This window comes from Nothobranchius furzeri, chromosome 1, assembly GCF_043380555.1.
Source record: "Nothobranchius furzeri strain GRZ-AD chromosome 1, NfurGRZ-RIMD1, whole genome shotgun sequence".
Lineage (NCBI taxonomy): Eukaryota > Metazoa > Chordata > Actinopteri > Cyprinodontiformes > Nothobranchiidae > Nothobranchius > Nothobranchius furzeri.
In genome coordinates, this window is record NC_091741.1 from 109,121,995 (window position 1) to 109,144,311 (window position 22,317).

At 44.2% G+C, this 22,317-nt stretch overlaps 1 protein-coding gene across 1 annotated transcript in view; it reads right to left on the reverse strand.

Moving 5' to 3' along the window:
* Nucleotides 1–3,343: 3,343 nt before the first annotated feature.
* Nucleotides 3,344–22,317, reverse strand: part of enpp6 (ectonucleotide pyrophosphatase/phosphodiesterase 6) — a 28,663-nt gene continuing 9,689 nt past the window's right edge. Inside the window, exons 4-8 of the mRNA XM_015962201.3 lie at nucleotides 5,145–5,286; nucleotides 4,857–5,036; nucleotides 4,327–4,464; nucleotides 3,946–4,069; nucleotides 3,344–3,691 (exon numbers count right to left, since the gene is read on the reverse strand). Of these exons, the coding sequence (XP_015817687.3) occupies nucleotides 3,477–3,691; nucleotides 3,946–4,069; nucleotides 4,327–4,464; nucleotides 4,857–5,036; nucleotides 5,145–5,286 (799 nt within the window). The 3' untranslated portion in view covers nucleotides 3,344–3,476. The remainder of the gene's footprint in view (nucleotides 3,692–3,945; nucleotides 4,070–4,326; nucleotides 4,465–4,856; nucleotides 5,037–5,144; nucleotides 5,287–22,317) is intronic.

Consider the following 22,317-nt stretch of genomic DNA (forward strand, 5'->3'; position numbering starts at 1 on the left):
GAGGTAGCTTGTTGTGTCTAATGTACCAAAAAGTCGTTGCCGTCTCTAACCTGCTTTATGTAAACTAGTAATGTTGTAATGGCCGCTGAGAAACGGTTGGGTCTGAGAAAAGCTGGTTTAACACATCATAAGCATAGATGCAACACCATGCATTTGCTTTTCCTAGCCTGCTTCAATGAAGCCAGTTTATAAACATTGGTTGCTAAGCCAAACTACTGCTAATGCTAGCTCGAGCTAATGCTAAAATCCTTCTTAGATGACAGGAAAGCAACAAAGAAGAATGTCGGAGCGCGCACATAATGTTCCAGGAAGTACTGGGATTACCTAGACTTCGAACAAAGGCCAGATCTATAACTTGCCTATTGAGTTATCTGGATTCTGTATACAAATTTCTAGCTTCAGGCAGCGTCAAAGAGCCACCAAGGTAAACTGGCCAATCAGAACGCAGCTCATTTAATATTAATGTCCTGGCTGAATGTGTCCATTGTAGGTCTTTATTATTGGGTTTTGTTGGGCCATTTATCCCCACAGTACTTTCTATCTGTGAACCTATGCCCAAACAAACCCTAAAAATTAATCATAGTAAATGGTTTATTTACCAAATAAATTACAATAAATACTTCTTTCTAGCTGTAGGTAAATTTATTATACATTTCTTTCTTCTAAACAACAAAAAACAAACAAACATTTGTTATAAACGTCACGCAAAAAAAAAAATCAACAAGTCATTTCAAATTCCACACCAATTAAAACAAGGATTTAAGGCTCACAAATGACCAATCATAACAAATTTAAACACAAGATTTGAAGTGCTAAGATATGAGTACTAAAAATAAAACAACCCCATCTAAAGTATTAGAGATTTACTTCCTTGGACATGATATTTAATATGAAGGCCCTATCAGCCACTGTTGGTTTAACCCACTCTCTGAAGCCCATACCAGTCTTACTAGTGTGTGGTTTCAAATTAACATGGTTAAAAAAAAAAAGACAAATCAAAAAAGTTATGGAATTGAATAAAAAGCTAAACAATAATACTAATATGATACTTTTTACATAATTATTATTATCTTCATAATGTCAAAATTTATTGTCTCAATAATTAAGACAGAAAACTTGTCTAGATATGAAAGTAAATGGGTTATTATTACTATTTAAAGGTGCTTAAAGTAAGAATTACATCCTATGGTCAAATGTGGGTACTGCAGTCCATGTATCAATACAAACGTGTCCACTCTAAAGAACTCTCCTCCCATCCGTGAGTTTCATGGTTGTCGCCAGATACGGATCAGGGGTCTCATTTATCAAACATTGCGTAGAATCCTTACTAAAACCGTACTTAAGCTCAGCAAAAAATATATATTTACGCCAAGTAGGTTTGTGATCTTTCAAACATGGAGTACGCACAGCTGCACGCAATCTCCGCTTCATTAATTGGAAACTATCTAGAAAGGTTCTCAGCTGCTTTTTAGTCACGTCCTGCCCTCACCACGCCCACTTACTGCCATAAATAGTCAATGCAAAGTGCCTTGTGGACCTCATGCATATACATAAGCTGGCTGTTGCAGCGCTCCGCCAATGACAATGGCGACCATAGATCAAGGCAGATCAAGGAAGCGCAATTTCACAGATGCAGAAGTTGAGGTACTTGTGGGTGAAGTGGAGAAATGAAAGGAAATGCTTTTGCAAAACAAATAATGAAAATCCACAGAGTGGCACAGCGTTGCTGAAGCCGTCACTGTTGTGAATTCTTCAGAGAGATCTGTGGCGGATATTAAAAAATGGTCCAATTGGGATTCGATCCCCAGACTCCTGAGTGAAAGTCACACACCAATCAGTCACCCAAATGGAGATCTCCCTTTTCTAAGTAGCCAGGGCGGATCATCAATCGGGTCACAGTGACAGGACACACACTGTCACAGACGCATGACATTCTGTCTCAATCTGTCCCCCTGCTGATATTCAGCATTCTGTATTCTGCACTTCAGGCTGTGTGTGTGTGCGTGTGTGTGCACGCGTGTGTGAGTGCGCACGTGTGGGTGTGTGTGGGGGGTCTTGTTCTGTGTGAAAACGAAGCGGTACAAGTGATAATGCTGCAGGAATTCATAATTGTATCTTCTCAGCAGCAGCACTGCAGGTGCTCTCATGTCCAACATGTGCGTAAGCCAGGTCCTTAGTCAACTTAAAGTTGCGCACATTTTTCCGCTGTTTTCTTTCATAAATCTCAAAGTTTGCGTGGAAAGTTTCTTACGCAGTTTTCCCGACCCCGTTTTGTGCGTAAGCAAGCTTGATAAATGAGGCCCCTGGACCAGAAGATTCTAGATGATGAGTGAAGACGAGTCATACACAGTGAGGTGAGATAAATAAATTTCTTTGTAATATCAAGTTGTAGATATTTTTAGAGCCAGCTACTTGTTTCTGATTCACCGTTAGCATTGTTAGCTCTGCTTTAGCCTCTAGCCCTTTTCACCTGATAGTAAAACGATGCTTCTTAGGGGTACAAGAAACAACATCTGGGTTGCTCTGGTTCACTGGCTTTACCTCTAGAAATCTGCTGCTTTGCGTCAGCTGGTGTCAAATTACAAACATCGGCACAACAGTGTTTTTGGCTCAGTTTCTGCATCCTTACAGGCTCACATATGATTGGCTGTAGAACCAGGAAATATGGAAGTGGAACAGAGAGTAAACTGTGCCTATGGCCCAATCTCAATACTCGCACTGCGTCCTGCGGCCTTCAGCAAAGTGCGCTTAAAGAAAGTGAGCAGTAGGGTTTGAGTGCGTAGTACACAAGTGTGCAAATAATTGCAGAATTGAGACAGGGAGCATTGCGTCATCGATCGCAACGCATGCCGTGATGCTTGTTGCTGTGAAACTTTTTTCAAAAACCTTTATTAACAACTTTCAAACAAACAATAAAGCAATTATTTGAAATAAATTTAACTTAATTGCTGCTTTGTCTAAAACATTCAGCGCACCAACCAATCGTCCTAAAATGTACAAATTTGATTAGAAAACACATTTTCAGAAATTGAACTTGAGCCTTTTCTCCTGCAGCAATGACTTGTGGGTAATACCCTTGTCCGAGCTCCGCATCGCTACGGACTTGGGTGAAGTGCAGATTAAGGGTGCAATGGGGGCGTGGTCAGAATTGGGACACCCTACGCACTTGCACCCCTGGCCGGGAACGTGCAAATGAAGGGCGCGAGGGTGCAAGTATCAGGATTGGGCCGTTGTCCCTCTTTGGCCTTTTTAAAAGGAGAAAAACTGACCACTCCCTAAACAGCTGAGAAGGAAACCTGTTTCAGCATAACCTTCCTTCCAACATGATGGAGATATTAGACCGTTTTACGATTATCTTAATGTAAACTTCTAGCTTACTGTACCTTTAAATTAATCTTTTTATTTAGGATTCTAAAATGTGAAAATGTAATTTTTTAGGTTCAGTTTATTTCCCTACCTGTTGGTATCATGTTACGCTAAACCTTCATGTATGATAGTAAAAATCCCAACAAGCAGAAAAAGCGGGTCCAGAGTTTCCTCGTCTGGAACAGATCGTCTGAGCTGTTCAGTAGGAACTCCACTCGAGACCACGAGCCATTATTAGGTAAAGGATCCACTCTGAGCGTCCAGCACATCAGGTTATAGATATCCACTGCTTGAATCGGAGCTGCTCGAACGTTCTGCTTGAAATCTGCATAAACAAAGAAAACATCACTGATGTACTGAGATTCACTATTATTAGATTCCTATTTCAGTATCATTAGAGCCAGTCCGATGAAATGTTGTAGAACAGCTTAGTTGGATAGGTTTCTGTTATCTATGGGAAAAAAGGCACTTTTGTAATGAACAAAACACGACCTTTCCTCTAAATCAAAGACAATCAAATATCCGTCAAGACTGAGCCCAGAAGGTGTGATGGTAACAGAGCTAGAGGAGGTTCGTTACCGGGTCCTGCTGCCAAAAAAAAGCCTCTCATGTCAACAAACTGATTGTCGTATCCATGCCAGCCATTCTGCCATGCCGAAGGTGGCCCAGAGTCATTTTTCCAGAAGGGAAGTTTTTCCTTGTTCTGCAAAGCAAACAAACACTGAATGTGAGAATGCACTAACCTACTTATTTTATGGTTTAATAAGGTATGTTGGTCTCCAGTAAGAACAGTCAATGCTTGATACTGACTTGATGAAGGCAAAAAGCAGAAAGCTTTGGAATCTGCTCAGCTGGTTCTGGTACTGGTTGTCTGCTCTGGTTCCTCTACATTCACTCCTTCAAATGGAATTACTTCCATTTCAAAAACCAGTAGGTGGGTATTAAGTTGATTTCTGTTACCTCAGCGATGAACCATCCCGGCTCAGCCACCAGCGTCAGATGGGAGACAAACTTCCCGTTCCTATAATGGAAGCGTTTGGGGATGTCCTGTCGACCGTAGACCTTCATGTTAGGGACCTGACTCAGCGCAGCGTACACCTGGTCAGAAACAGGTCCAGTAAATGGAAAACCTTCTGCTTCTGTCAACATTCAAAATACCATGAATTAATGATGAAATATGATGACAAATACGTTCTTTGAACCAAATCTGTGATAGTGACAGTTATATACACATCTGAGCTCCTTCTTACTGGTGATCTTCATGTTCCAGATGTTCCCAAAGAGCACTTGTCTCTCAGGTTTACCTGTGCTACCTAGAGGTTCTAGAAGTGGAATGGGTGGCAGATCTTTCAGTTCTTGGGGTTCTCTCTAGTGAGACAGTCTGTCTACTTTTAAGACCAGTTGGAATCAGGATCCAGTTGGCTATCTTGATTATTGCTATCCTCCATTAAACCTGTGCTACATTTACGGAGAAAGAACATAGCAGTTACCTTTTGGTAAGTGTTATTTTTGGTCCAAAGACTGACCACCGGTCCTCTGTCCATCATCTTCACTATGTCTGACATGTGAATATACTTGTCCAGCTCTATGACCTTCTCCATCCACTTGATCTTTGTCATACCATGGTCTGAAAATAACATCACATTTAGCCGTTTCTCCATATTGGTGTCCTGCAAAATATATTATAAAACAAAACAAATGCACAATAAGAAAATGAAAGGAAATAACCTGAAATCATAAAACGGCCCGCAGACATAAAAAGAGAAGTGAAATATTACTTTGATTTTTCTGTTGAGTGTCTGTAGGGCTAGATCCAGATGTTTCACAGCTGCTCGGACCTGATGGGAGTCTGGACCAAAGTGATGCCCTTCCACATCTATTTTCTCAAAATACACAGCTGCCATATCTGCTAGGCCTGAGCTAAAAAAAAAGAAGATTGTACATAAAAGAGATCAACAGGTAGTTAAAATCATCTTGATGACAGAGAAGAAACCCCCCAAAAATTACTTAAGACACAAAAGAAAATGGATTAACTAAATAGAAATCTTCTGAGAAAATCACTGGTTTCACACAAAGGACAGCATGTTCAACTTTCACTTGTCTTTTAAAGGTACAATAAGTAAGAATTTTACAGTGAAATAATCACAAAAGAGTCTAATGTTTCAATCATGTTGGAAGGAAGGTTACATCGAAACGGATTTCTTTCTCAGCGAGCTTGGAGTTTGTCAGTTTTCTCTTTTCAAATTGGCCAAAGAGGGATGTCGTAACTGTTTACAATCAGTGAGCCCACGAGGTTGCCAAGTCAGCGCCAGCAACTGTAATTCGACACCAGCTGGAAAAATACTGCGGTGTTTGGCAAAGATCTTAAACCAGTAACAGGATGGACTCAGAAGTTATTTCTTGATCCCCTAAGAAGCCACAACATACTTTTGTTTTCCTCTAATATTGGGTGATGCAGGCTAGAGGCTAACATTGAGCTAACAATGCTAATGGTGAATTAGAAGCAAATAGTCGGCTCTAAAAATACTCAAGCTACTTTTTCATACCATTAACCCTTTATAAGGCACTCGTTGGAGTAGATTAAATGTTTAAATTTCAACCCCAGGATGTTATTGTGGTATATAACTAGGGTTGGGAATGAAAATTCCTAGGAATCGTTCGCCACATCAATTCCCCTCATCAATTCCAGGTGGTGCGAATGCCATCATCGCACATGTTGCGTAGCTTACAGAAGCAGGAAACATGGTGTTGAAGCCCCACAAATGCTTGGTTATATTTTACAAGAAAGCATGACAACAAGGTAACTTAACTGATAACAATAATTGCAAAGTAGATATTTCATCAAGGGAGGAAGTATTCCAAATATACAAACGTCTTTGGGCACAAAATACGCAATAGCTTAAAGTTATTGACGTGTTTTGACCTCCTCCAGACTAGTGAATATCAACGCAGCGACAGCGGTGACATTCACACGTCCTCCCGCTTCCGGTCGGCAAAGATGGCGCCTGTGCTTGGCTTAGCTGCGGTCACCGGCCACTTTTTCAAACTTCTCTCCACTAACCTCCTCTTTTCCACCTTGCTCCTGTCTGCGGTCCTCTTCAGTAGTGTCCCTGCTACCATCTCCTATGATCGCCAGACTCTTCTGTCCTTTCGTTCGTTCACGATCGCCGAAGATGCACCGAGGACGTACCATCCTGTTTGTTTACCTGAGTGGCGCACCAGCCCGGAGCCAAACAACGGTCACGAGCTGCCTGCCTCCGGCTATGTTTGTCCGGTCCCGGGAAAACATCGGAGGAAAAGAGGTAAACGAGCAGGAATCCAGACTTCTCTTAAAGCGTGGTTTATCTGGTAAACATCGACGCGATCTTCTAGCTTCTTGTCCTTTGTTTGGTGACCTGAGCGCCACTTCCGTATTCCCGCCAGGCCGTGTTGCGACGCGGTTCATCCGTCCAAGTTTGTTAAGGTCGGTTTATCCTCATTCCTCAGTGGTTTCTCCTCCTGTTCCCTCCATAAGTGGTTTTTATAAACACCATGGATCTAACCCCGCTAATTTACGTCCACTAACTCCAGCTGTTTCTGTAGTTTCTGATTCCTCCACCTCACTCAGTATGGCTTTATTAAATTCCCGCACTGTTAACAATAAATCTTTCCTGCTCAATGATCTAATTCTCACTAAAAACCTGGATTTTCTGTTTCTGACTGAAGTTTGGCAGCAAACATCTGATTATTCTGGTATGATTGAACTTTGCCCGAGTGGTTATTCTTTTCTTAGCCAGCCCTGGGGTTCTGGTCGTGGTGGAGGCCAAGCTGTTGTTTTCAGAGACCACCTTCCATGAAGCTCTACAACCTCTGGTCACTTTGTTTCCTTTGAACTGCAGCTGATTAAAGTCGGGCGTAAGGACCCGTTCTACTGTGCTGTGGTCTATCGTCCACCTGGTCCAAACAGTTCTTTCCTTCAGGAGTTTAGTAACTTTCTATCCTCCACTGTGAAGCTGTCCAGGATGGTGATTGTTGGTGACTTTAACATCCACGTTGATGATCCCTCCGATCACTTTGCCATGAATTTCTCCAGCCTTATGGACTCCTTCAGCTTTACCCAGCATGTTTCTGGCCCCACACACACCAGGGGGCACACTCTGGACCTTGTTTTTACCCTGAGTCTAAATGCTGACAGTGTTTGTCCTGAGGACGTTTATATTTCAGATCACCATTGCATTTTCTTCAACTTGTCAGTTTCTGCGTCCCCACCTCCTGCTCGCCGTATGGTTTGTTTTCGTTTTCTTAATGAGAGCACTGCTAGGCTAGGGGGCGGAGAGATGCGCATGCGCTGACGACCGATTACCGGACACAGCAGCGTTTGAAGCTGATGGCAGCTCGTTAGCAAACATTCACAAACAATTCAGATGCATTTTTGCCTAATTTAAAAACTGACAACGCAAAAAAATAATCTGGTAAGTATAACTCGCTCAATCTGGAGGTAAGTGAAGAAAATTTAGAAAGTTTACAGAACTTTATTGACGGAGTTTTCGAGTTATTTGTTATGGGTCCGAAGAAATCAGCAGGTGAACCTGAAACACCTGGGACGAAGCGGAGCCGCCCTCAGGACTCGCCTGAGGCCTCATCTCCCCGGAAGGACATATTGGAATTATTAGAATCCATAGATAAACGGCTTCTGGGATTTGAGGGGCGTCTTCATCTGCTTGAGGTTCTGCACCAGGAGTTTCAGAACCTCCGCCAGTCCCTGGAATTCAGCCAGGAGCAGGTGGAGCGGCTCGCTGCTGAGAACGCGTCTCTGCGGGAGTCCGTTTCTTCCCTGGAAGAGGGAATGACGCGGATCACCCAGGACAACAAAACTCTGAAGGAGACGGTTTTGGACCTTCAGGCCCGTAGCATGAGGGATAATTTGGTGTTTGCAGGTCTGTCGGAGGAGGTGGGAGGGGCCGAGGACTGCGAACGCACTGTTAAACACTTTCTCCAGACCCAAATGAAGATACCCGAAGAAACGGTAAAAAACATCACCTTCGACCGAGTACATCGCCTTGGAGCTAAAAGAGGGGACAGCAGACGACCTCGTCCCATCGTGGCTAAATTTGAACATTTTAAGCAGAAGGATCTGGTTAAAAGTCACGGAAGAGAGCTCAAAGGCAAAGACTTCAGCGTTAATGACCAGTTTCCTAAGGAAATCCTGGATCGGCGCAGAGTTCTCTTTCCGCTGCGTAAAAAGTTTATCCAAGATGGGAAGAGAGCTGTCATCTCAGTGGATAAGCTTTATGTGGATAATAAACTTTACAAGGAGCGAGGAGTGACAGACTGGCTGTATTAGCCCAACATCAGGTCAGACCTTTATTTTTCTTATCAGATTCACTGGGTTTGAGCACGTCAGTAATAAACAGCTGCTAGATCCGTGTTTTAGATGATGAGTTCACCTGTTCATCATCACCTCACACCCCATCACCTTTTCTTTTTAGTTCTTTCTTCTTTTTTAACCTGTTTCTGTATTTTCCTTTCCTCTTTTTATCTGCTTCTTTACACCTGTATGGCACAACCACACAACTTTCCAACACTGCGTCAGACTCCACACACACACACACACGCACACGCACGCACACACACAGACACACACATGCACACACAGACCCACACACACACACACACAGGAACACGCACACACACACACACACACACACACACACACACACACACATGGATATATTTAAGTCACAACACAATATCATAATTTATGCGTCAAATAATACAACCACAAACACTGTTGAATCCTTATTATTATTTACTTTTCTGTTATTTATTAACATACTATTTTATACATTTAGATACTTATTCCATCTTATTCACATGAAGGCGTCATATTTTAGCTACTCACACACACATCTATGGGTGCACTAAGATTTGTCTCATGGAACGTACATGGAACTGGCTCAAGAGATAAAAGATTAAAGATTTTTGATCAGTTAAAAAGAATGCAAGCAGACGTAATATTATTACAGGAGACTCATAGATCTGCCACATCGGCAGATGAACTTAAAACACCTGAGTTTCCCAGCATGTTCTCTGCCTGCTATAACTCTAGGCAAAGAGGGGTAGCTATTTTAATACACAAAAACATCAATTTCACAGTACTGGACACAGTTTCTGATCCAGAAGGTAGATTTATAATGTTAAAAATAACTATACAGAACCAACGCTTATGTATTGTGAGCATATACTGTCCAAATATTGATGACCCTCCATTCTTTCATAATTTTTTCTCTGTACTCTCCGAACACTTGGACTGTCCACTTATACTTGGAGGTGATTTTAATCTTTGGATGCATTCCTTAGACAGGCTCAGTACAGCTGGGACTCGGCGCAATTGGCAATCCACTTATATAGTTAAACAGTACATGAGTGATTATGGGCTTTGTGATGCATGGCGATCTCTTCATCCTAACCGTAGAGAGTATACTTTTTTCTCACACGTCCATCACTCTCATTCACGTTTGGATTATTTTCTAGTCAGCAGCTCATTGCTGGCTGACATTTCAGACACTGAGATACACCCTATTGTTGTCAGCGACCATGCTCCGGTTTCTTTAACTCTAGTAAACAAGAAAGCAATCCCACCAAGCAAAAACTGGAGGTTTAATACATCACTGCTTAAAGATGAAGGTTTTATAGAATTTTGTAAAAAGGAGTGGGCTTTATATTTAGAACATAATGACCTGCCTGGAACATCAGCATCTATTCTCTGGGAGGCAGGAAAGGCAGTGATGAGAGGTAAAATAATCTCTTTCTCATCACATAAAAAAAAAACAGAAAATAAACGTATCCAGGAGTTAGAAGAAATCATTAAGTCTTTAGAGACATCCACAGAAGAAGAGTTACTGAGCAAATTACGTAAAGCTAAATTAGAACTTCATGGAATTATTGACAAAAAAACACAATTTTTAGCACAAAGACTACGAATAGAAAACTTTGAACATAGTAATAAATCCGGTAAATTTCTGGCCAGCCAATTAAAAATTAATAAAGAGAAAACTACCATATCTGCTGTTAAAGACTCAACTGGGAATATAGTTTATGACCCTGAAAGAATAAACAACACTTTCAGAGACTTTTACCAAACTTTGTACTCACCACAGATAAACCCATCAGATGACGAGATCGATGAGTTCCTTGATAGGATAACACTTCCTAAATTAACAGACAGCCAAGTTACAGTCCTGGACTCGCCACTAACATCAGCAGAGCTCCAGGAAGCCCTTAAATCCATGACTAATGGGAAAGCTCCAGGTCCAGACGGGTTCCCAGCAGAGTTCTACAAAGAATTCTGGACCATTTTGGCTCCAACATTTTTCAGAATGGTGAGGGAAATCGAAGAGAGCGGCAGATTACAGCCAAACATGAACTCAGCCAATATTAGTCTCTTGTTAAAACCAGGCAAAGACCCAGCATTTCCAACCAGCTATCGCCCAATTTCTCTTATTAATGTTGATCTCAAAATAATTTGTAAAGCCCTGGCAAAAAGATTAGAGAAGGTAACCCCCTTCTTAATACACCCTGACCAAACTGGTTTCATAAAGGGTAGACAGTCGTCCACTAATTCGCGTAGATTACTTAATTTGATAGATTTCTCTTACAGTAGAAACATAGAAACTAGTATATTATCTCTAGATGCAGAAAAGGCTTTTGATAGAGTTAACTGGAAGTTCTTATTTGCAACTTTACATAAATTTGGTTTTGGGAACTTCTTCATAAACTGGCTACAAACATTATACAGTTCACCAACAGCACGTGTCAGGACGAACGACCAAATATCAGCTAGCTTCTGTCTTCAGAGGGGGACCAGGCAGGGATGCCCACTCTCCCCCTCACTGTTTGCTATCTTTATCGAACCACTAGCAGCAGCAATTAGGCAAACAACAGGTATTAAAGGGATAAAGTGTAATAAAATAGAACATAAGATCAGTCTTTATGCAGATGATGTTTTACTCTTCCTCCAGAATTCTCAATCGTCTCTCTCTCATTCAATAGAACTGATAAACTCTTTTTCAAAAGTTTCAGATTACTCTATAAACTGGTTAAAATCAACAGTTCTACCAATTAATTTCTCTTTTGTCAATTTACTTAATACTCAACTGGAGTCAGGTAATATCACATACCTGGGAATTAATGTCTCTCCCAAGTTAGCAGATCTAACCAAATTAAACTACATCCCACTTTTAAAGAAAGTGGAGGATGATCTTGCTAGATGGAAATCCTTACCAATATCACTGATGGGAAGAGTTGCTACAATTAAAATGATGGTCTTACCCAGAATAAATTACTTATTTTCAATGATCCCAAACAAACCACCAGCTGACTGGTTTAGATCTCTGGACTCCTCAATTACCAAATTCCTCTGGCAGGATAAACCTCCACGAATTAGCTTAAAAACGCTTCAGAAGAGCAAAGACAGAGGAGGACTGGATCTACCCAACTTTTATTATTATTTTTTAGCCAACAGGCTGCAATATATACCAAGATGGTTGCAAGATAACCCATTAGACGAGTCCTGGTTAGATATAGAACAGAAACTTTGCAATACGATAGAGCTTTCAGACTTACCATTTATTAGCTCAAGCGTAAGAAAACATGAAGGCTTCAAAAGTATTAGTATCATCACCTCTCTGACAGCATGGTGGGAGTATCTTAAAATGACAGAGTCTTCACTAGTACCATGCAGACGCACACCTATCTGGAATAATCCTGATATTTTGCAAAATAATAAAATGATGAACCTTCTGGACTGGAAAAATAAAGGAATCCTATACCTGGAAAACATATATGAAGGATTGGACTTCATCCCATTTAATAGAATAGTCTCCCAATTTGGAATAGAAAAGAATAGCTTTTTAGAATACCACCAAATCAAATCTGTAGTCAAACAAAAATTTAAGCTCAATAAAATAGAATTACAAACCCCGCCAAGGGTTTTAGACTTCTGCAATCTCAAACCCCCTAAACTACTGTCTAAAGTATATAAGACACTGTCCAAAATAGACGATAGAATAGCAATCCCTATTGAAAAATGGGAGGTGGATCTATCAGTCAGCTTTGACCAGAACTTCTGGTCCCAAACTTGTTTAAAAACTTTTAAAATGATCAGACACCCCAATTTACAATTAATTCAGTACAAAGTTCTACACAGAGTACATTATACAGGTCATCGGATGTTCAAGATGGGGTTTGTGTCGTCTGACATCTGTACACACTGCACAAACAACATTCCTGACAATTACGTTCATGCACTGTGGTCCTGTCCACCTGTCCAGGAATTTTGGGGTAGAGTATGTGAAGACCTGTCAAAGTCTCTGAAATGTCATATCCCAATCACCCCCTCTCTTTGTTTACTGGGAAACCTGGATGATGTCCCGATTGAAAAATCTTTGGTTCACGTGGTTCTGACTGCCATATGCATCGCTAAGAAAACTATCCTCTTGAATTGGAAAAATAGAGAAAATCTCTGCATTAACCAGTATAGAAATCTTTTGTTAGATCATATTGCACTTGATTTAGCCTCTGCTTCCACTTCAAATAAATCTCTCTGGGCTCCTTTGATCGGTTCCATCACATAGCGGTGATGGGGGGCCGTTGATGATGTCCTGCGGGATGATGTGGGTGGGGGGGTGGAGGGTCTGAGTTTGGAGTATCTGGATGTTCCCTGGGGATGGGTTCACTGGGGATGTCTGGCACTGGGGGGCCGTTCCCCCCCTCTGGAGGTGCTTGGGTTGCCTCGGGGGGTGTACTGCTGGCGGTTGTGAGTGGAGCCCCTTGGAGGTCTTGGCGGCGGCCATGGGTCACTGCCTGGCGGCTGCATTGCCCCTGGGTGGGTCTGGGTGGGGGCCTGGGGGCTCGGGGTGTTGGGGTGGCCGGCCCCGTGTGGGGATCTGGGCTGGGCCTTGGGGGTCGGGTCCCTACATGTACGCTGCCGGGAAGAAGGCAGGAATACGCAGAAGTACCTGGCCCGGGTTCGGGGGCGTAGGGCAGGCCCTGGCTCCTCTGTTGTCCCATCACAGGGGAGGGGGAGGTCCAGGAGGGGGAGGACCCAACCTTACCTGGATGTCTTATGTCTTATATATTCTGGAAGTTGTGCAAATGCAGGGATGGGCATAGATATTCTGCTGGGGTGGGGCTGGGTCGGCTCCCTCGGGCTCTGTGGGGCTCTGTGATGCTGCTGCTTTGGGCCCTGGCAGGATGGGCTGGGGTCTCCATGCCCTGGGCGGCGGTATGACAACGGAGGTGCCTATTGGGGTCAGTGGGGGAGCTGGCTCCCTGGAGGGCTAAGCCCTACCAGCCATTCCTCCCCATCCCCGTTTATTTCTCTCCTCCTGCTCCCTCACATCATCACACAAACATGCACATAGGACCTTGGGGGGTGGACAAGTCGAGGAGTGCGGGTATGGACCCCATTTCCGCATTCCTGTGGCTTCCTGCCCCCCAATTTTATTTGCACCTTATGCACTTCCACCGACGACATTCCACGCAAACATACACTTAGGGCCTTGGGAGTGAGCACATTCAACGGCACTTGGCTGGGGGAGTTCTCAGCCTCCTCCCGAGTGCCGGTGCCCACTTCGAATTTTAAACTGCATTTAGACACCAAGGGCTGTGGGTGCAAGTAGGGTGGTGCAGTGGCATCAGCTGGCATAGGCCAGAAAATGCCCGCACTGCCCGCTCACCACAGCAATAGAATACACCTCATTAACACACAACACTATGTTGGAGCAGGTGGAGGGAGACCAGGGGGTCTTAGCACACCTCTGTTGTTGCTTGGCTGCCTGGGGCTGGAGACTAGGAGGGAGATCTGGCCGTCTGGTTGGGGTCTGGGGTGGTGGGTTGCTGTGCTCGGCGGTGGGCGGGGGAGCCTGCTCATCAGCACCCCAGCAGAAAGGGTCAAACTCTGGTAACCGGTGGTGGTTGTACCCCATGTGCAGCATTACCGGGACCAGAGTGAATAGGGTGTGTATGGGGAGCATGAATGGGTGTCCGGCGTGTATTTTTGTAAGTCTTTGGTTGTATGTGCATGTGTGAGCATGAGGGAGGGAGTGTGTGACTGTGTTTGTGTATGACTGTATATGTCAGGTGGGGCCTTTGACTCCTCCCTTCTCCTGGGACCTCCTTTGATGATATAGATCTTCGTCTCCCCTCCCCCCTGTCACACCTGGTGTGGGTGTGATGCCTTGGTCTGCCTGAGTGTTCGTGGCTCCCGGGTCAGGGAGTTTAAGATTTTTGGCATCTGCCTGATCAATCCCGGTGGCGGCCTGGGGGGGTCTGGGTCCCTGGGCTCTGCTGGGTCCCCGGCGGGGGTGGTCGCCCCTGGGTCCCGGGTCGCTGGGTCCCGGACTCGGCCGGCTAGGGGGTGGGAGGCTGCGGGCAGGCCTGAGGACTTGCCGCTGATATCTCCCGGGGCTCTGCCGGCTGCTGGTTGTGGCCCCCCGGGGCGATCCTCTGTGCCTCTCGAGGGGGGCGGGGGCCTTTCTGGTTGCGGGCTCCTTGGGGTTCCTGTGTTCTGGGGCAGCGCCTGGATCTCTGGGACTTGGAGCTCCCCCCCGTCTCCTACGCGTCTTTGGGGGGCAGATCTGTGGTCCCTCACACTCTCTATTGGACGCTCCTATAGATAAACCTTACATAAACAAGCGCGTGTACACACACAGGTGCTCACATGGTGCTCTCATAAGTATGGGCTTGGGCACGTTCAACACATGTCTTAAGACTATGGTGGGCACTCAATGCACTGTGGTATATTATCGTGTGACTGTTTAGTTAAACAATGATTGATTATATATTTCTTCATCAAGTTGACGCAGTGATAGCTTGATTTTGTTATATTGGTGTTGTGTCCCATTTTTTTGTTATGTTTTGCTTTTTTCTCGTCTCATTTTGCAGGTCTGGAAGCAGACTCTATTTCATTATTGTTTATTTTTGTTGAATCCCCCCCCCCACCTAACCCCCTCTCTCCCCACCTTTTCTCTTTTCCTTTCTCTTTCACCTCTGTCTCCGTGTCTGGTCGAAATTACAAAGCATTCAAAAACAATAACAATAAAGTTTTAAATATCAGGTGCGACATTAAAAGCAGACTCTTTGATGCTCCACCTGAGACATTAAAAGCAGATGCTCTGATGCTCCACCTGAGAGTAAAACTGTAAGGCTTGTTACCAGCATTCAGACATCAATTCTGCTTGCTTCACAGCCAGACAGGACACGTTAAAAAAAAAAAAAAAAAAAAAAAAAAAAAAAATGAGAGCACTGCTAGCAATATTTCTGCTGCTTTTGATCCACCCTGTTCTTCTGATAATGACCCAGATTCCTTAAGTTATCAGTTTAACCAGCACTACCTCTCCATTCTGGACAACATCTGTCCTGTCAGAACCAGATCAGTTCCTGCAGTGAACCCTACTCCCTGGTTTAATGATAGCCTGAGCAGCCTGAAGCGCCAATCATAGGCGTCATTTTAACCGGGGACGCCGGGGACATGTCCCCGGCAAAATTTGTGATTGGCAGCTGTGTCCCCCCCACTTTAAAAAAAGCCTGCTGATGAGGATTTTTGTTTTACCAGCTCAGATCTTATACCAGGGGTCGGCAACCTGTTCCCATCAAAGAGCCATTATTACCCGTTTCCCACAGTAAAGAAAACACCGCAGTAGCCGCAGCATTGTGGGCGGGGCCTACCCTCAGACAGCAGAGCGCTGCTCACAACCAGGTGACAGCAGCCGGTACCGGTCGCTCGCATGGACGTCGCACCCGTGGGGGATTCAACACCCACACTTTTCCTTCTGTTTTGCTCACCTCCACACCAGTCTGGTTTCTTTACGTCACACTCACTCTGTTTGCCTCATCTCCTTCTTCCCCTCCACTTCTGACAGCCGATGTCGGGTTTCCAGGAGAGCAGGAGAGGGAGGGACGGAAGAGCTCGACTGAATTCATAATTTTACATCTTGACATTAGCTGTACAAAGTCTGAGTTTGATAAAGTGAAGAACAACCATTTGCAGAGGTTTAGAACTGGCGCGGCACCAGGTTTTCATTTTTGGGTGGGCCACGGTAATTCTGGACGGACCTTAATAAGCAGTGACTTAAGTGAAGCAGGCAGGTCGCGCTAAAAAATTTAGTTTAAAAAGACGTCATAAATGTGTTACCCCGTCATTTTAATTTATAAAATATGAAGTAAAAACTCACAATTTAATTTTCATTCATTTGTCATTAATATTTAGTCTACAGTAAAAGCAGAGCATCCAGCCCATCTCTCCAAATGCGTAAAATGTGCATCAGCCGCTAGTTAGGCGCGTCGCGCGCACCATTAGCTACGTCATCCCAGACAAGAGCAGAGCAAATAGAGAAAGAATAGAGTAAAATTGTGTCTGGATGTGGATGGAGATTACATTTTACAGCAGCCTGATCATCATTTAAATACGTAACCCACCACCTGTCTTCTAGTCCACGCTATCAGCATTATTTTAATTGGTGTGTGTGTGTGTGTGTGTGTGTGTGTGTGTGTGTGTGTGTGTGTGTTTTCCACTTCAAACACTGGTCTAACCAACCAGACCAGCGTGTCCAGTAACATATTAATGTTAAAATTAAACAGTTTCACTTCATGTAGGCTAGAAACATTCCACCTGCCGTGCCCGACCGCTTCTGCTCCACATAAACTTTGTGCGTGATCAAATGTCTCTACAGGTGCTTGCTGAGCTGAAGAGCTATTTTGCCTCAGACTGGATGCGTAATGCGTCTCCATATTAGAGACGGGAACAAGCGCTGGTCAGCCAAAGTTTCATAATTTCATAAAAAGAACATTTTTCCAAGTGACACATCCCTCAGAGAGACCGGGTTTCCAGACCGCTTCAGTGGGAGGAAATCATCGCATGCACCGTGGTTCTGCACTGCGCTGCAAACCCCTCAGATCTTCAGCTCACTGTCCACCGTGGGCATTCCGAGCCGCGCTGAACACAGTGTCCAGTATAAAGCTCTGATGTTCTGATGGGAATCAAGTTACCTCCGCGATGTGCGTTAACGATTAAAATGTCAGCTCATCCATGCGCATCAGTGTGCGTCGGGGTAATTCTTTCAAAACAACCAACATCCTTGAGTTTATCCGTCAATATGTGGCAAGGTGGAGAAACGAGGGCCCGGGTGGGATTCGATCCCCAGACTCCCGGGTGAGAGTCATACGCTCTAACCAGTCAGCCAAAGGGACAACCCCTTGACCAAGTAGCCAGGGCGCATGATTTATCGGGACACTGTGACAGGACACTCACACTGCCACACCTGATTATGAAACTTTGGCTGAATAGTGCTTGTTCCTGTCTCCAATGTGGCGACGCATCCAGGAACCTGTCTGAGGAGAAGCCCAGAATCTGACATCCTTCAGCTCAGGAAGCACATATGATTACGCACAAGCGTGACGCGTCAACCCGGTCTCACAGTAAGACCGGGTTGGACCTGTTCAGGTTTACGCAGACAATCTTTACATTTAGAATTGGCATACAGATGTAAAATTAATGCAGTAAAATATAAAGCATTTTATTTAAATATCCATTCATTATTTTACAAAGAGAGCCGCATCAGATGGATGGAAGAGCCGCATGCGGCTCCAGAGCCGCCGACCCCTGTGCTAGCCTACTTTATTGTCCCCAGCAATTTTTAAACCCCACTCAAGTGTATGGTTATTGTCCCCAGCAATTCTGAAAACAAACTGACGCCCTTGGCGCCAATGCAGAAAAATTGAGCGTTTGTGGAAAAAAAAACATCTCCACGTCCATCTGCTTCACCTAAAGGATCTTCTGACATCCTTTAACTCTGCAGTCAGAGACGCTAGGGTTTCCTATTTCTCCAACCTGGTGTCCCAGAGCAAAGGGAACCCCAAGGTGCTGTTTAACACCATCAGCAGCATCGTCTCTCCTGCCTCTCCTACAGCCTCCATCCACTCTGTTGCAGACTGTGAGAACTTTCTGTATTTCTTTGTGGACAAAGTCAATAAGGTTAGATCTAGCATCTCTCCTTCAGCCTTATCGCTGCCTCTCCCGACTCCAACCAGGCCCATCATCCTAGATAGCTTTGCTCCTGTTTCTTTGCCTGAGTTAACCAAACTAGTTAACTCTATGAAGACCTCTGCATGCCCACTCCACATCTTACCCTCATCTTTGTTTAAAAGTGCTTTTCAGTCCATCGGTCCCAGCGTGCTCTCCATAATTAATGCTTCTCTGGTTTCTGGTCAGGTCCCTGCTTACTTTAAGAATGCCGTAATCCACCCGCTTCTTAAAAAAACGAGTCTCGACCCCTCTTTCCATAGCAGCTTCAGACCCATCTCTAAACTTTCGTTCATCTCCAAGATCTTGGAAAAGGTCGTGGCTAAACAACTCACAGCTGCTCTTGATGAACATAACATCTATGATAGCTTCCAGTCAGGTTTTCGTAGAGCTCATTCTACTGAAACAGCTCTTCTTAGGGTCTCTAATGACCTTCTGACTCACAGTGATGCAGGGGACTGTTCTGTTCTGGTCCTGCTGGACCTGACTGCAGCCTTTGACACTGTTGACCATCACCTGCTACTGGAGAGGCTGAGAGACTGGGTAGGCATATCAGGATCTGCTCTGGAGTGGTTCTCCTCTTATCTGTCTGAGCGCTCCTTTTCTGTGACCGTCTCCAAGTTTAGGTTCTCCACCACCTCTCTTACCCATGTGTCCCACAAGGTTCTGTGCTGGGGCCTCTGCTCTTCCTCCTCTATCTGCTTCCTCTTCAGCACATCCTGAGCTCCTTCAAAGGAATCTCCTACCATCTTTATGCAGATGACATCTAACTGTACATCTCCTTTAAGCCCCATGAGATGTCTAACCCCCAAATTCCACTACCTCCGCTCCGCTCCGACACGAACGCCGGAGCAAAATCGGTCCCGTTGTAGTCAATCAGAGCAATTCCACTACTGCGGCCGTGCTCCGGCAGTGCGGCGCCGTGCGCCGCCCTCTGTTCCGGCGTCCGGCAAAAATAGAATCGATCCTATTTTTGCCGGACGCCGGAGCACCTCCGCAGTAAATGGACAGAAATCACCACCGCCCAACAGGAAAAGGAGTAAGCACAACTTCCGTTTTTCACAAGAAATCGATAAACAAAAGGCGTTTTTTGTTTCATACGCACAGGTTTAACAACTTTTAACAACTATCAATGGTGGCTGAAGTTTAAATGCACAAAAGTAAGCCATAAATACAGTTTCCACTATCAAAGTAGTCACACTTTGTTGATCCAAACACTGCTGATCTCTCAACACAAATGATGGGCAGGTTAAACAGTTCATGCCGATGCTTCTCCCACACAACGGGTGTTTGGATCTAACTTCCGCGTTTATAGCTCGGACTGTATCGCAAGATCTCGAAAATCCCGCGCATGCTTGTTTGCCCATCTCAGGTCTCCGCACCGGAGCGGAGCTGTTGTAGAGCGCGTACCAGTAAAAATTGAGTTCGGAAGCGAGCGGCTGCGGAAGGCGGGGGCGGACCGGACCGGAGCGGAGCGGAGGTAGTGGAATTTGGGGGTAAGTTGCAGTTGTTACACACCTGCTTAGACTCTATCAAAACCTGGATGGCTGGGAGCTTTCTACAGCTGAATGAAGATAAGACTGAGATCCTCATCTGTGCCCCAGACAAGCTGGTTCCCAAAGTCAGAGACTCTCTTGGTCAGCTTGCTTCTCACACCAAACCTTCCGTCAGGAATCTTGGCGTGACCTTTGACCCAGCTCTCACCCTGGATTCTCATGTCAGTTCTCTTGTTCGCTCTTCCTTCTTCCATCTCAGGAATTGCTAAGCTGAGTCCCATTCTGTCTCGCTCTGAACTTGAGACAGCTCTCCACACCTTCATCCCCTCACGCTTAGACTACTGTAACTCTCTTTTCACATGTCTGAGCAGAACCTCCCTGAACCGTCTGCAGGTGGTTCAGAACGCCTGTGCTCGGCTTCTGACCAAGTCCTCCAAACACACCCACATCACCCCGCTTCTCCTCCAGCTTCACTGGCTGCCAGTCAACTTCAGGGTTCATTTCAAGATCCTGGTTCTGGTCTATAGGGCCTTACATGGACAAGCACCATCTTACATTGGTGATCTTCTTAGTCCCTACACCCCCAGCAGGTCCCTGAGGTCCAGTGATCAAAGCCTACTGGTTGTGCAGCACACCAGGCTAAAGACCAAAGGTGACAGATCATTTGCTGCTGTGGCCCCCAGACTCTGGAACTCTCTCCCCCTGAGCCTGAGATCAGTGGACTCAGTGGTCTCCTTCAAAAAGCAGCTGAAGACTCACTTGTTCAAGCTGGCTTTTGTATGACCTTCTTCACCACTCTCTCTTTATTCTGCTCTCCCCACCTATTCCACCTTCCTCAGGATCCACTAATTTCCCTCTTTCATATTAACTCTCTCTCTTTCTTAACATTTTTTCTTTTCAATCCCAATTGCCTATTTTTTCTCATTTGAAAAATATTTTTAAACATTTTCTAAATGCTTTTTTATATTTTAACATTTGCTTTGTTTTTGTGAAGCGCCTCGTGATTTGTATCTTGAGAGGCGCTATAGAAATAATATTTTCTTCTTCTTCTTCTTCTTCTTCTTCTCCCCTGTTAATACTGCAGGTAACTAATCAACTAACACTGTTTATCATGTTAGCGTCATTAGCCTTATATACAGACCTCCACACCAGCAGACTCCAGCGACAAAGATCTGACCTGTGGTGAGATGTTTCCCACTCTATAAAAGCTACAGCAACACTGGACCGAACAAGAAGATGACTCTGCCTTCACAGGAAGCAGAAAGATATTTCCAACCGATACAGATACAACAGATTATTTATCATAAAGTAACTGGCAGTTATAATGCAGGAGCCGTGCGCAATTAGTTTTTTGCTACCTGTTTAACTACCCTGGAATAGATATAGGAATTGGATTGATAGACAGAATCAACAATATGGAGCCTAGGTCTCCTCCCTTTCTGGTCGGCTCATGGGTCCCCGGAAGAACGAAAAAATTTAGTCAACGGGGCTAAAAGAGCTATTTTCTAATCCATTATGCTTTAGATCCTGGATCACACATATGTTGTACTGCAATTTAAATGAAAACTAATGGGGTGTTTCAACCATGCCTTTGAGATTTATTAGCTTGTAAAAGTTCGTAATTAGCATGACTACAAATCAGACATCGGCACGTCACCACAGAATCTCTTATCCCCTAGCGTAGCTGCTACTTACCAGATGGCCATACGGTGGTTTTCCTCCTGCAGGAAGGATTTGAAGTTTTCTGAACTTACAGCCCTTTTCCCTCAGTTTTCTCCGTGTCTGGTTCGATGACGTCACTTTCGTGAAGGGCATTTGTAGTCCTGGACTTGTTTTCACACAAAACCTAAAACAGCATTTCCCCCTTTTCGAAAATAAACACGTTCTTGGTATCAAAATGCATCTTTAAAATTCACGGACATCGTATGTGAAATCCATGACACATAACAAGTGGAATTAGAAAATAGCGTTTTTAGCCTCGTTGACTTGCATTCATTCTTCTGCGGAAGTAGATGGGCGTGCCTTAGGCTCCCTATGCCGTTGATATTGATAAAAACTTATCAATCCCCACCCCACATATAATCAAAGTGCATTTCTGTTGTCCTGTTCTGGTAAACGAAATCCCAAAATAAAATAACATGAACAACTTAAATAATCAATATTTCTGAATAATATAGATAATTATATGATACTTTAGAATAACCAACATTTTTAGAACATTATGTCAATGTAGAATAATACAAAATATATCACAATTATTAACCCCCTAGCATTCCAGCGTCCCGCCCAGGGGACAAAATCCCAATGCGTTCAATAAACCTGGAAATTTAAGGGGTTAAATAATAATAGTATATTTTATAAAAGCAAATTACTGTAAAATGTTTTTGAAATGTA